Source organism: Carcharodon carcharias, chromosome 19 (genome assembly GCF_017639515.1).
Source record: "Carcharodon carcharias isolate sCarCar2 chromosome 19, sCarCar2.pri, whole genome shotgun sequence".
In the NCBI taxonomy this organism is placed as follows: domain Eukaryota; kingdom Metazoa; phylum Chordata; class Chondrichthyes; order Lamniformes; family Lamnidae; genus Carcharodon; species Carcharodon carcharias.
In genome coordinates, this window is record NC_054485.1 from 111364177 (window position 1) to 111379475 (window position 15299).

A 15299-nucleotide genomic window follows, 5' to 3' on the forward strand; every position below is an offset into this window, starting at 1 on the left:
GAGTGATGGAGAGAGAGAGTGATGGAGAGAGAGTGTGACGGAGAGAGAGTGTGACGGAGAGAGAGTGTGACGGAGAGAGAGTGTGACGGAGAGAGAGTGTGATGGAGAGAGAGAGTGACGGAGAGAGAGTGAGTGATGGAGAAAGAAAGTGACGGAGAAAGAGTGACGGAGAGAGAGAGAGTGACAGAGAGAGAGAGAATGACAGAGAGAGAGAGAGTGATGGAGAGAGAGAGTGATGGAGAGAGAGAGTGACGGAGAGAGAGAGTGACGGAGAGAGAGTGTGATGGAGAAAGAAAGTGACGGAGAAAGAGTGACGGAGAGAGAGAGAGTGACAGAGAGAGAGAGAGTGACAGAGAGAGAGTGACGGAGAGAGAGGGAGGCGGAGTGAGTGGGAGGCGGAGTGAGAGGGAGGTGGAGAGAGAGGGAGGCGGAGAGAGAGGGAGGCGGAGAGAGAGGGAGGCGAGTGAGGGAGACGGAGGGAGGGAGACAGAGAGAGGGAGACGGAGGGATGGAGAGAGAGATGGAGAGAGAGGGAGACAGAGAGAGAAAAATAGAGAGAGACAGACAGAGATGGAGAAATTTAAGGAGGGCTTTTCAGAGCTCAAGGCCTAGGCAGCTGCAGACGTGGCCATCAACAGTAGGAAATTGTGGGTTCGCAAAAAGCCAGAATTGCTTTTGTCAGAGAGCGGGAGGGCAGGAAAAGGTTACAGGCGTTGTGGGAGAGGCCAAGTTCAGGAAGGGATTTGGAAACATGGACGTAAACTTTAAAATTAAGGCACTGGCAGATCGGGAGTGAACGTAGGTCAGTGAGCGAAGAGAGTGACCAGTAAAAAGGGCTTGATGTGAGTTCGGACACGGGGCAGCAGAGTTGTGGATGAGCGTAAGTTTATAGAGGGTGGAAGATGGAAAGCTAAGATAGCAATGGGGTAATCAGGTCCAGAGGTAACAATTTAGTATGAACATGGGACCAGCAGCAGGCCATTCAGCCCCTCATACCTGCACCGTCATTCAGAGGGATCATGTTTGATCTATATCTTAAGTCCATCCACAACCATGCCTCCATATCCTGTTGTGCCATGGTCTAGCAAAAATCTATTAATCTCAAGATTTTAAATTATGAATTGAGCTAGAATCTGCGACTCTTTGTGGGAAACAGTTGTGTCCTTACATATTAGTTGTTGGGGCCATGCCAGACACTGTCCCCCAGCTCCACCACCTCAGGGAGTGCGTGGGACAGTGGGTCAGACACTGTCCTTTCCCCCTGTGGGACCGGGTGGAACAGTGGGTCAGACACTGTCCTTTCCCCCTCTGGGACTGGGTGGGACAGTGGGTCAGACACTGTCCTTTCCCCCTCTGGGACTGGGTGGGACAGTGGGTCAATACCAGAGTGGTTTAAAGCCAGACTGGAACACTGAGGTTGAAATCTCCTTTTCTTACACTGCAGCTCGATTAGAACGTGTCCCTCATACAGAAGCAAAGATGGTGGAGTGTGGCGGGAGGGTGATGGTGCTGTGTCCAATGTTTGCCCTCTGCAGAGGCAAAGCTCTTTTCAAAAGGGCAGTGGAGACTCACATGTCACAGGAACTGGCCTTTCAGCCCCTCAAGCTGTTGCCCATTCCAATTAATTGCCGGTGGGTCAGTATCTTAATGCCTTCTACCAGCATCTGACAAATGCAATGTGGTAAGAGCCATAGGAGGTGGGAATGTTTTAAAAATCTCAGCCACTGGCCTGCAACATGCCTTGTTTGTCAACATCGGACTCAAGCCCACTGTCTATCCACTCACCGTACTTCCTGCAAAACCTGGGTGGTTCCAACCTAGAACCGAATACCCAGCTGCAAAGAATGAAAACAGGAGAGATCGTTAATTCAGGCAAAACTCATGGAATCATAATGCACAGGAGGAGGCCATTCCACCCATTGTGCCTGTACTGGCTCGTTGACAGAGCTATCGCGTTCCTCCCACTCCCCGACTATTTCCCCTCGTTTCTGCAATTCGTTTTCCCCTTTTCAATTATACAGCTAATTCTCTTTAGTAAATTAATACTGAACCTGCTTCCAGCGCCTACGTAAAAAAAATTCTCATCACCTCTCCACTCTCCACTGATTACCAACCCGCCTGTCAATGGGAAGGTTTATTCATAATCTTGACCGCCCTGATTAGCTCTCCCCCTCATATTCCCCACTGACAGGGGGAAAACCCCAGCTCTTCCAGTCTCTTCTATTCCAGTACATCTCCTCCCCAACTCAGGCGATCTTAAAACCAATAAAACTCTGGCTCAAAACGACCACCAATCTGGCCAGGAGAAGTCCGAGTGTGACCAGGAGGTATAATCAAGGCTGGGCTCCGGAGAGACACCCTGTCTGTGGTCAAGCCTGGAATGCTTAGTATTTGCAGGGAACTTGGAATTAGGAGGAACATTCAAGACAGCCAATTCTCTACTTTGCTTAAAGTTAACAACAACCTACATTTATATAGCACCTGTAGCTTAGTAAAACGCCTCATGACTCTTGACAGGAACATTATCAAACAGGACAGGGGGCTAAAGGCTTGGTCAAAATGGCTTTGAGGAGGAAAGAGAGGTCAAGAGATTTGGGGAGGGAATTCCAGAGCTTAGGGCTTTGGCAGCTGAAGGCATAGCCAACAATGGAGGACTGACTAAAACCAGGGATGCTCAAGAGGCCAGAATTAGATTGAACACAGATATCTCAGAGGTTAGTGTGGCTGGAGGAGGTTGCAGGGTCAGGGAGGGGAGAGGCCACGGGGGGATTATGAAACAAGGGCGAGAATTTTAAAATCAAGGTGTTGCTTGACCGGGAGCCAATGTAGGTCAGTAAGGACAGGGGGAATGGGAGTTGATGCAAGTTAGGGCAGGGACAGCAAAGTTTTGGATGATCTATAGGTTACGGAAGGTAGAATGTGGGAGGCCAGCTAGAAGTGCATTGGAATAGCCGAGTCTAAAGGTAACAGGCATGGATGAAGGTTTCAGTAGCTGATGAGCTGAGCTGGGGGAACAGGGTGTGGAATTGGGCAATGTTAACAGGCATTTAAATATAATTACTATTTTAGGGGGTGGGGGATGGGATCAAGGTCTATCTACAGCCCACCGCCCCCCCCATTTTAGCTCAACAGGTAGCACCATAGTCCGAGTCAATAGCCCCACGCCAGGCACTCAGAATCATGTCATAGAATCACAGAAGCAGATCATCTGACCCATCCTGGCTCTTCGCAAGGGCTATTCAATTAGTCCCACCTTTCGTAGGTTCCCTAAAAATTTATTGCCTTCCAAGTATTCATGCAATTCACATTTTTTTTAATTCTTTCACAGGATGTGGGTCTGGCTGGCAAGGCCAGCATTTGTTGCCCATCCCTAATTGCCCTAGAACTGAGTGGCTTCTTAGGCCATCTCAGAGGGTAGTTAACAATCACATTGCTGAAGTCACACGTAGGCCAGACCGGGTAAGAAGGGCAGATTTCCTTCCCTAAAGGACATTAGTGAACCAGATGGGTTTTTACGACCATCGATGATGGTTTCATGGTCACCGTTACTGGGACTAGTTTTCAATTCCAGAGCTTATTAATTGAATTTAAATTCCACCAGTCGCCGTGGTGTGATTTGAACCCGTCTCCCCAGAGCACTAGCCCGGGATTCTGGATTACTCGTCCAGTGACATTAAAACTATCTCCCCTCACTTTTGAGGGTAACTAGTGAATCTGCTTCCACCGCCCTTTCAGCCAGTGAATAACAATCTGAATCAGCAACCCAGAGAGATCGCCAGTCGCGTGTACCACCTTAGCCAAGACCCTTCTTCCCCTCAGGTGGATATATAAGTTCCCGCAACACGCTTTGGCAGAGAGCAGGTACAGTAGTGTTAGGCCTGAAGCTTCCTCAACACCACTCCAGCAGTGCACCCTGTCCCAACTTAATGTGCCAGCAGGACAATTTCGCCTCTTTCAAGTGAGGGGGGGGGGGGGTGCAAATTTAAAAGGTGCAGTAGCTTTCAGGCCCACATGGAGCATCTCCCAAACCCATTTCACACAAGGTGCTTTAAGGACTTTTGTTGAAAGCGTGCAATACCTTCCAGTGGGGTGCTGACACAGCCAACCTCGTAGAAGCCAGCGTTCCCCTCACAGCAGATCACCTGTCATTGATAAGAAGCACGTTAGTTATTGTGTGGCAGACCAACAGAAACACTCCGAAGGCCAATGCAATTCTTAGCTGCAGCCCGAGGGCCCATCTTCCCCTTTGGGAACTCCCAACACAGGAGGAGGCCCATCACAACAGTTTCCATAAAGAGCAACCCAATTAGTCCCACAATCAATGCTCTTTCCCCCATGGCTCTGCAAAACTTTCCCCTTTAAGAGCCTTGGTGAGTTGCTGCAGCACAGGTTGTAGATGGTACACATTGCTGCGTCGTGGTGAAGGGAGTGAATGCTGAAGGTGGTGGATGGGGTGCCAATCAAGCGGGGCTGCTTTAACCTGGATGGTGTCGAGCTTCTTGAGTGTTGTGGGAGCTGCACTCATCCAGGCAAGTGCAGAATATTCCATCACACCCCAGACTTGTGCCTTGTAGATGGTGGACAGGCTTTGGGGAGTCAGGAGGTGAGTTACTCTCCACAGGATTCCCAGCCTCTGACCTGTTCTTGTAGACACAGTATTTATATGGCTGGTCCAGTTCAGTTTCTGGTCAATGGTAACCCCCAAGATGTTGGCTGCCTGGAGTCACATGCAGGCCAGACCCAGCAAGGACGGTAGATATCCTTCCCTAAAGGGCATTCCTGAACCAGATGGGTTTGTACAACGACTGATGATAGTTTCATGGTCACCATTACTGAGACTAGCTTTCGATTCCAGGTTTATTAATTGAATTGAAATTCCACCAGGTGGGATTTGAACCCATATCCCCAGAGCATTGGCCTGGGCCAGTTACATTACCACTATGCCACCATTCCCCCCCACCCATCATCAATGGTGGAGGGAGTGAATTTCGAAGGTGGTGGGTGGGGTGGAATGGGTGTCGATCAAGTGGGTTGCTTTGTCCTGACTGTTGAGCTTCTGGAATGTTTATGGAGCTGCACTCATCCAGGCAAGTGGAGAGCATTCAATCACACTCTTGACCTGTGCTTTGTCGATGGTCCAGAATGGTTCTGAATGGTTTGAATACGGCATGTCTGGTCCTGAATGCTCAAGTACATGGTTTCGCCCATGGGAATCAGCCTGTAGCTCAGTGTGCTGCACTCACGCCTCCCAAGTCAGGTGGTCATAGGCAGGGTTCATTCTGGTTTTTGTTTGGAGTACGTGGACACATTTGTGGACACATGCTGCCCCTTTAAATTCTTGATGCACAGTTGAGCTGACTGGTGCGCAGATCCGCATGGGGACTTTCAGGTTGCTACAAGGCCACGCAGCTTAGGAGCAGCATTGGTGACGGGTCTGAGCTCCCACTCCAGGCTCTGGCTGTGCTCCCACTACTGGATATCTATAGGATTCCATGAGCAGTAAGCCGGCGGATTGGCTCACAATGCAGGGAGAGACCACAGTGGACTGGTGCGGGGGGAGTCTGTGGGGGGGGGGGGGGGGAACGAAGAGGAAGCAACTGTTTTTTATTTTTAAGCTTGCCTCACATTTTACAAATGGGATTTGAGGGCAGCCCACAGAACAGAGTGTCACATTAGATCAAGCGGCTCTCGGTCCACCCTGGCGGTGAGCTCAGCCCCGCAGTGCCTTACCAGCTTCTTCCCACGCTCGCTGTCCGCTGGCCTCCGGTCAACAAACACTGTGTCGATCTGGTTCCCATCGCAGGCGATCAGCTTGGCTCGTTTCCCTAGGTACTGAGAAAGGCAACAAGAAAATAATGGGGTATCACCTTTATCATTGACTCATACAGCACGGCGGGGGGGGGGGACCATTGGGCCCATCTTGCTGGTACTGGCTCTTTGGTAAAGCTAGCCAATTTGTGCCACTCCCTTAGTCTTCCTGCTCTAAGTATATGTCCAATTTCTTTTTGAAAGTTGCTATTCAATCTGCATGCACTGTCTTTTCAAGCAGTGCATTCCATGTCACAATAACTCACTGCGTAGAAAAAAAAATTCCTCTCTTTTTTTGCCAATTATCATAAATCTGTGCCCTCTGATTAATGACCCAACTACCACCCTTCACGAGTCATAGAATGGCTTTAGCACAGGGGGCCATTCAGCCTCTTGTGTCTATTTTGGCTCTCTGCAAGGTTAATTCACAAGTCCCACTACCCTGCCTTCTCCCCATAGCTCTGCAATTTCTTTTCCCTTCACATAATGATCAAACTCATTATTGAAAGCCTTGACTGAACCTGTTTCCACCACACTCTCATACAAACAAGGAGCAGGAGTAGGCCATGCTCTAGCACGTAATAAGATCATGGCTGATTTGAAATCTGCATCCCACCTACCCCCGATAACCTATCACCCCCTTGCCTATCAAAAATCCATCCACCTCTGCCTTAAAAATATTCAAAGACTCTGCTTCTGCCACCTTTGCAGGATAAGAGTTCCAAAGACTCACGACCCTTTGAGTGAAAAAATTTCTCCTCATCTCTGTCTTAAATGGGCGACCTCTTATTTTTAAACAGTGGCCCCTAGGTCTAGATTCTCGCACAAGAGGAAGCATCCTCTCTACATCCACCCTGTCAAGACCCCCAGCGGATACAAGCCTGGTCTGTCCAACCTTTCCTCATAAGACAACCCAGCCATTCCAGGTACTAGTCTGGTAAACCTTCCCTGAACTGCTTCCAACACATTTACATCCTTCATTAAATAAGGTGACCAAAACTGTACACAGTACTCCAAACGTGGTCTCGCCAATGCCTTGTACAACTGAGGCATAACCTCCCTACTTTTGTAATCAATTCCTCTCACAATAAATGATAACACTCTATTAGCTTTCCTAATTACCTGCTGTACTTGCATACTAGCCTTTTGTGATTCATGCACAAGTCACCCAGATCCCTCTGCACCTCAGAGCTCTGCAATCGCTCACCATTTAGATAATATGCTGCTATTTTATTCTTCCTACCAAAATGCACAATTTCACATTTTCCCACACTAAACTCCATCTGCCAGATCTTTGCCCACTCACTTAACCTATCTATATATGTTTGTTGCCTCCTTATGTCCTCTTCACAACTTACTTTCTTACCTATCTTTGTGTCATCTGTAAATTTGACAACCATCCCTTCAATCCCTTCATCCAAGTCATTTATATAAATTGTAAACAGTTGAGGTCCCAGCACTGATCCCTGTAGCACACCACTCGTTACATCTTGCCAATCTGAAACACTGTCTGCTTCCTGTCAGCCAGCCAATCTTCTATCCATGCCAATGTTACCCACTATGCCAAGAGCTTTTGTTTTCCACAATAACCTTTGATGTGGCACTTTATCAAATGCCTTCTGGAAATTTAAGTACAGTTTATCCACCGGTTTTGCTTTACCCACAGCACGTTACTTCCTCAAATAACTCTAATAAGTTGATTAAACACAATTCCCCTTTCACAAAACTATGTTGACTCTGCCTGATGACCTTGAACTTAACCAAGTGCCCTGCTATAACTTTTTTAATAACAGCTTCTAACATTTTCCCTATGACAGATGTTAGGCTAACTGGCCTGTAGTTTCCTGCTTTCTGTCTCCCTTCCTTTTTGAATAATGGAGTTACATTTGCCAACTTCCAATCTAATGGGACCTTCCCTGAATCTAAGAAGCTTTGGAAAATTAAAACCAATGCATCAACTATCTCACTAGACACTTCTTTTAAGACCCTAGGATGAAGTCCATCAGGACCCGGACTCTTGTCAGCCCGCAGCTCCAACAATTTATTCAGTACCACTTCTCTGGTGACTGTAATTTTCCTGACTTCCTTCCTCACTTCCATTTCCTGGTTTAGAGCTGCTTCTGGGATATTACTTGTATCCTCTTTAGTGAAAACTGATGCAAAATACCTGTTCAAATCATCTGCCATCTCCTTGTTTTGCACTAACAATTCTCCAGACTCACTTTCTATAGGACCAAAACTCAATTCGTTAACTCTTTTCTTTTTTAAATATTTATAAAAACTCTTAATATCTGTTTTTATATTTCTGGCTAGCAATCTCTTATACTCTAATTTTTCCCTCCTTATTAGTTTTTTAGTCATTCTTTGCTGTTCCTTATATTCTGTCCAGTCTTCTGGCCTTCTACCTATCTTTGCACAATTATATGCTTTCCTTTAAGTTTGATTCTATCTTTAACCTTCTAGTTAATGACAGATGGTGTGTCCTTCCCTTGAACATTTTCTTACTCGCTGGAATGTATCTATTATGTGCATTCTGAAATATCCCCTTAAATATTAGCCACCGCATCTCTGGCAACCTATCCCTTAACCTAATTTGCCAATTCACTTTCACCAGCTCAACTTTCATGCCTTCATAATTGCCCTTCTTTAAGTTTAAAAACGTAGTCTCGGACCCACTACTCTCTCCCTCAAACTGAATGTAAAATTCAACCATATTATGGTCGCTGCTGCCTAAGGATGCCTTCACTACGAGATCATTAATTACTCTGATCTCACTGTCTGCACTCTGGTTAGCTCCAGAACACGCTGTTCCATTAAACTATTCCAAAAATACTCAATGTACCTCATCTAGGCTATCTTTGCCCCCACCTGACTTTTCCAGTCTATATGTAAATTAAAATCTCCCATGATTATCACAGTGCCTTTCTGACAGGCTCCAATTATTTCTTCCTTTATGCTCAACCCTACCATGTGGTTACTGTTAGGGGGCCTGTACACAACCCCCACAGGCAGTGCATCCAGATCCTAACCACTCCACCACACTCTCAGGCCGTGCATTCCAGATCCTAACCACTCGATTGACCCTGTCTCCACCACACTCTCACACAGAGCATTCCAGACCCTAACCACTCAATTGACCCTGTCTCCACCACACTCTCAGACAGTGCATTCCAGATCCTAACCACTCAATTGACCCTGTCTCCACCACACTCTCAGACAGTGCATTCCAGACCCCAACCACTCGATTGACCCTGTCTCCACCACACTCTCAGACAATGCATTCCAGACCCTAACCACTCGATTGACCCTGTCTCCACCACACTCTCAGACAGTGCATTCCAGACCCTAACCACTTGATTGACCCTGTCTCCACCACACTCTCAGACAGTGCATTCCAGATCTTAACCACTCAATTGACCCTGTCTCCACCACAATCTCAGACAGTGCATTCCAGATCCTAACCACTCGATTGACCCTGTCTCCCCCACACTCTCAGAGTGTATTCCAGACCCTAACCACTTGATTGACCCTGTCTCCACCACACTCTCAGACAGTGCATTCCAGATCTTAACCACTCAATTGACCCTGTCTCCACCACGCTCTCAGACAGTGTGTTCCAGACCCTAACCACTCAACTGACCCTGTCTCCACCACACTCTCAGACAATGCATTCCAGATCCTAACCACTCACTGTGGAGTGTTTTGAAGGAAGAAAGTGACATGGGGAGGTTTAGGGAGGGTATTCCAGAGCTTGTGTCCCAGGCAACTGAAGGCACAGCCACCAATGGTGGAACAATCAAAATCGGGGATGGTGAAGAGGCCAGAGTTAGAGAAGCACAGATATCTCAGAGGGTTGTGGAGCTGGAGAAGATTATAGAGATGGGGTTTTGGTGGGGGGGGGGGGGGTTGCGGGCGGTGGTGGAGACAAGGCCATGGACGGATTTTTGAAAAAGCTTAAAATCAAGATGTTGCTTGACAGGGAACCAACGTACACCCTTTACTGTGTGCAGTACTATACCATTGGTTTATCTTAGTTGATTGTAGAGAGAAAAGAGCACCTTCCACAGCCCCAGAAAGTCCCATAGTGGTTTACAGCCAATTAAGTACCCTTTGAAGGGAAGTCACTGCAGTAATGTCAGGAAAATTTGGGAATTTGGGAATAGCAAACTCTCACAAACAGAAATGAGGTAATGAGCTGATAACTTTTTAAACAAACATTGATATTGGTTTGAGGAATAAGTATCAAACCAGGGTACCGGGCAGAATTTCTTTACTCATTTGTGAAAAGGTACTATGGGATCTTTTATGTCCGCCTGAGAGGGCAGGTGAAGCCTCAGTTTAACATCTCATCCTAAAGATGTCACATCTCCAACCGTGTGGCTCCCTGTAAGTACTGAACAGGGTGTGCCAGTCTGGTTTACGCGCACAAGCCTCTGAAGTGGGAATCTGAACCCACGACCTTCTGATTCGGAGGAAGGAGTGCTAACCACTCAGGTTGTAACCGGTCTAGGAGGAACACAAGCACCGCCGGCCTGACTCTTAATCTACCTTTACACTACCCGGGACAGCATCCGGAGTGATCGTTCTTACCTCCTCCATCAGACGCGCCTGTCCCTGCAGCAACATGGGCATGATGGCTTTCTGTAGCAGACAGACCGAGCCAGGGTACAGCATCCGTCGACCAAAAGAGTTGGCCATTAAGTAGCTGCAAAACCAATAAGTGGTCGGTTAATGGGATGTTATTGGTGGAGCTGATGGGGTGGGCAGTGGTGAAAAAAAATTGGTCCTAGCTGATTGATAGGGTATCGATCAATCTCAAGATTATTAGAACAGACAAGAAATAGTGGTGAAAGTTTAAAACAAGACACATGCAAGTGTGCACACAAGCAATGGACCAATGGAGAGGGTTTTTGAATTTCTTTTTAAATCGCCAAATGAAAAATAGGTGAATGGTATTCTATTCTATTCCAGAAAGCCGGTTGGTGAAGGATAGAATTAGACCTAAACTTTGCACACTTTCATAAGCATTTATTTACAGAGGTACACATTACAGGCATACATCTCCTAACCCAACCACCAAGTTTCAGTCTGTTCCTATTTCTTGGGGCACAAGCGAATCCCAAGTTAACGCCTGCCACTTGCATGCAATTAAGCATTAACAAAAAGTGAACTGACCGCCTGATTTTTCAACAAAAGATAATCAGGTGAAATGTAGAACTCACTGTCAAATTAATGCTGCCTCCATTCACCATCGCCCCCATCATGTTGTGTTTTGCACCCACTGTGGGGGGGGAGTGGTTTTTTGTTAGTCTGATACCAAAACTGACACAGTACAGATATCAGGAAAGATTAATAGGCTGCGACTCTTTTCTCTAGATGAGGGAAGACTGAGAAGTGATTTAATACAGACCTTTAAAATTGTGAAAGGTTTCTTCAATAGGGTAGACATACAGAAGATGTTTCCGCTTGTAGGGAACAGCAAACTAGGTGCCATGAATATAGTCACTACTAAATCCAGTAGGGAATTCAGGGTATTCTTCTTTATTCAAAGGGTGGTGAGAATGTGGAACTCGCTACCAATGGAGTACTAGAGGCGCATATCAGAGGTACATTTAAAAGGGAGCGAGGTAAGTACATGAGGAAGGAAGGAACAGAAGATGATGGGGGTTAGACAAAACAGGGTGGGAGGAGGAGGGTCGTATGAAGCATAGACAATGGTTGTAGGCTCTAAAAGCTGCGATTGCTCTTCTTCAACCGGAGGTGAAGAGCGACATTTAACACGAGTGTTCAAAATGATGAGGGCTTTTGACAGGCGATAGGGAGAAACCATTTCCACATTCAGGAAGGTAAGCAGAAAAATGAACATAAGAAATAGGAGCAGGAGTAAGCCATACGGCTCCTCAAGTCTACTCCACCACTGAATACGATTATGGCTGATTTTTGACCGTAACTCCACATTCCTACCCTATTGCCATTTCCCTCCGTTCCCTCAGAATCCAAAAATCTATGTCTATCCTGACTGTATTCACTGACAGAATATCCACTATCTGGGGCAGAGAATTCCAAAGATTCACAATCCTCTGAGGGAAGAAATTTCTCTCCTCAGTCCCCTTATTCTGTGACCCATACCCTACACTCCCCAGCCAGGGGAAACATCCTTCTAACAACTACCCTGTCAAGCACCCTCAGAATTGTCTCTGTTTCAATGAGATCACTTCTCATTCTTCTAAATGCTAAGAACATTGGGCAATTAGGGTTAGGCAATAAATGCTGGCCTACGTCCACATGCCACAAAAGAATTTTAAAAATTACTATCTATATGAATGACTCGGATAAAGAGACCAACTGTATTGCAACCAAATTTGCTGACAGTACAGAAATAGGTAGGAAAGTAAGTTGTGAGGAGGACATAAAGACTCCGCAAAGAGATATCGATAGGTTAAATGAGTGGGCAAAATTGTGGCAGATGGAGTATATTGTGGGAAATTGTGAGGTTGTCCACTTTAACGGGAAGAAGAGAAACAAATTATTATTTAAATGGACAGAGACTGCAGAACGCAGCAGTACAGAGAGATCTGGGTGCCTCTGTGCAGTACAGAGAGGACCTGGGTGTCCTTGTACGTGAATCACAAAAGGTTAGCATGTGGGTACAGCAAGTAATTAGGAAGGCAAAGGGAATGTTGGCATTTATCACATGAGGCATGGAGTATAAAAGTAGGAAGTCTTGTTACAACTGCATGAGGCATTGGTGAGACCACACCTAGAGCGCTGTGAGCAGTTCTGGTCTCCTTACTTAAGGAGAGATATAATTACATTGGAAGCAGATCAGAAAAGTTTACTGGACTGATTCCTGGGATGGAGGGATGAATTATGAGGAAAGGTTGAACAGGTTGGTCCTGTACTCATTGGAGTTTAGAAGAATGAGAGGTGATCTTATTGATGTTTAGTGGATGCTTCCTCTCATGGGGGAATCTAAAACTGGGGGACACAGTTTTAAAAATAAGAGGTTTCTCATTTAAGATGGACATGACGAGGAATTTCTCTCAGGGTTGCTACTTTTTTGGCACTCTCTTCCCTGGAGAGCACTGGAGGCTGGGTCATTGAATATATTCAAGACAGATTTCTGAATGACAAGTGAGTCAAACATTATGGGGTGAGGGGGCAAGGTGGGGGAGGGGGTAATGCCAGGAGAAAAGTGGAGTTAACGGCACAATCGGGTGAGCCATGATATTATTGAATGGCGAGGCTGAAAGGCCTACTCCTGCTCCTTTTTCTAAATCTTTTTGGGTAAGGAAACTGAAACTGTGCAGAGTACTTAGGTGTGGTCTCACAAGGACTCTATATAATTGCAGCAAGACTTCCTTAAACTTGCATTATAATGCACGTGCAATAAAGGCCAACAGGCCATTTGCCTTCCTAACTGCTGGCTATAAATGGGCGACCCATCAATCCCAAACTGACGATCCTTGTTGCCACAGCACAAGGTTCAGCTCTCCACATTATTGGAAAGTTTCACCACAAGGAGAAAGCTAAAGGACTGAATCTTGGTCAAGGCACCAAGCTCTGGGGCCAATCACTTCATGGCAACAACAACCACTAGCATTTATATAGCACCTTAGCGAGATATTAGAACAGGCGAACAAATGCTTGGTCAAAGAGGTAGTTTTTAAGCAGTACGTTCAAGGAGGAGAACGAGGTTAATAGGCATAGAAAGGGAATTCCAAAGCTTAAGGGCCTAGACAGCAGAAGGCACAGCCTCTAACAGTGGAGCAAAGGAAATCGGGAAGGCGTAAGAGGCTGGAATTGGAAATCTGTAGGGCTGGGGGAGGTTACAGGGATAGGGAGGGGTAAGGCCAACGAGGGATTTGAAAACAAGGCTGAGAGTTTTAAAACGGAGGTGTGGCCAGACCAGGAACCGACGCAGGTCAGCGAGCACAGGGGTGATGGGTGAACGGGGCTTGGTGCAGGCAGCAGAGGTTTGGGTGAGCTCACGTTTACAGAGGGTGGAAGGGAGGTCGACCAGAGGAACATTTGAATAGTTGAGTCTGGGGCTACCAGAGACAAACAGAAGACAATGACCATGGAACAGACAGGCAGCGAGATATTCTCCTCCCTAACTAACAGTTGCATGTTTACGGTTCAGAACTGCACCCCATTGTTGAGTGAGCATAGATGATTAAGTGTTAACGGGTGTATTCAACTGAGGGGTGGGGGGGGGGGGGGGGCGGCGGCGGAGAAACATCACAGTCAGGCCCAATTCCCCACCCCCATGGCTAAACATGAATAAACGTTTCACAGAGAAGGGTTAATGGAAAAGGATAACACCCAGTCTAAACAAGAGCTGCACGATGAGAGAAATGTGAATTTGAGGAGAATACTCTTAACCAATCATGCATTTTCTTCAGAACGCTCAATGTGTGCCACAGGTTGAGGGGAAGGTTTGACTTAACATGGTAACGGAAGACCCAACTGACAGCTCTTATTGCGTTTTTGTTAACAATTTTAGCCAAAGCTGAGCTATTACTGCAGTTGGCTTAATCCACATTATTAGGGGTGAGATGAAGCCTGATTGGGAGAAGCTCACATGGAACAGAGGCAGAGAGGAACACAGACCCAGTTGGGCCAAACAGGCCAGTTGCTGGGCTGAAATATTTGATGCAATTTTGTGTAAAAGACGAAAATGCTATCGCTGAAGAGAGACATGTTGCCAAAGCTTTGCGTCTTGACTCATCAGGACAAACACAAGAACGTCAAATTTCAAACAATCACAATTTATAGTTGCTTGGTCGTGCAGAACCTGGGCAATGCTGTCGAAGATACTGATTACAGTCCAACTGCCGACCAGCCAGCGCTCTCTTCTCATGCAGTAAAAATTGTTGCTCCCTTTACTACTGGCGTACTTGCAAACTGTCCTGATGAGTGCAAGACGAAAAGCTTCGGCAACCTGTCTCTATTTTCGGCAATGTTCGAGTTCTGTGTGACCGAGCGACAGGTTGAAAGCGCTAGCGTTGAGCAACAGCAGACGTACCCGATAATCTGGCATGGGAACCTCAGAACTAGTCCAACAAAGCTGTCAGTTGTCCCTCTGTACTTGTGCTCCGGCTTCAGGAGAGGGACTCCGGCCTTGGTCGCCTTCGTCAATCGTCGGTCCTTCCTGGAACACGGAGAAAGGGAGACCATCAGCGGGCATCAAACTACAACTGACGGCAGGTTATCGAGTGCCCAGGAGCAGGAGGAGGCCATTCAGCCCCTCAAGACCATTCCACCATTCAGTTAGATTATGGCCGATCTGCATCTCCAAATCATTTAATCATCAAAAGTCTACCATTCTCAGTCTTAACATTTTCATTTGAGGCACGGCCTCCGGAGCTATTAAGAGGGGAGAGTTCCAGATTTAAGCAGATTTGAAGAAGCGCTTGCTGGACATCATCCCTGAGCAGCCTGGCTCTACTTTTAAGATTTTGCCCCTCCATAATTCTGGACTCCCTGAA

At 46.7% G+C, this 15299-nt stretch overlaps 1 protein-coding gene across 2 annotated transcripts in view; it reads right to left on the reverse strand.

Moving 5' to 3' along the window:
• The window catches only part of abhd16a (abhydrolase domain containing 16A, phospholipase), a 67870-nt gene that overhangs the window by 26282 nt on the left and 26289 nt on the right, over positions 1–15299 (reverse strand). For both annotated transcript variants that reach the window (XM_041213529.1, XM_041213528.1), the window contains 5 exons: positions 14837–14962; positions 10399–10513; positions 5731–5832; positions 4079–4142; positions 1786–1835 (listed from right to left, as the gene is read on the reverse strand). In XM_041213529.1, coding sequence (XP_041069463.1) covers positions 1786–1835; positions 4079–4142; positions 5731–5832; positions 10399–10513; positions 14837–14962 — 457 coding nt within the window. The remainder of the gene's footprint in view (positions 1–1785; positions 1836–4078; positions 4143–5730; positions 5833–10398; positions 10514–14836; positions 14963–15299) is intronic.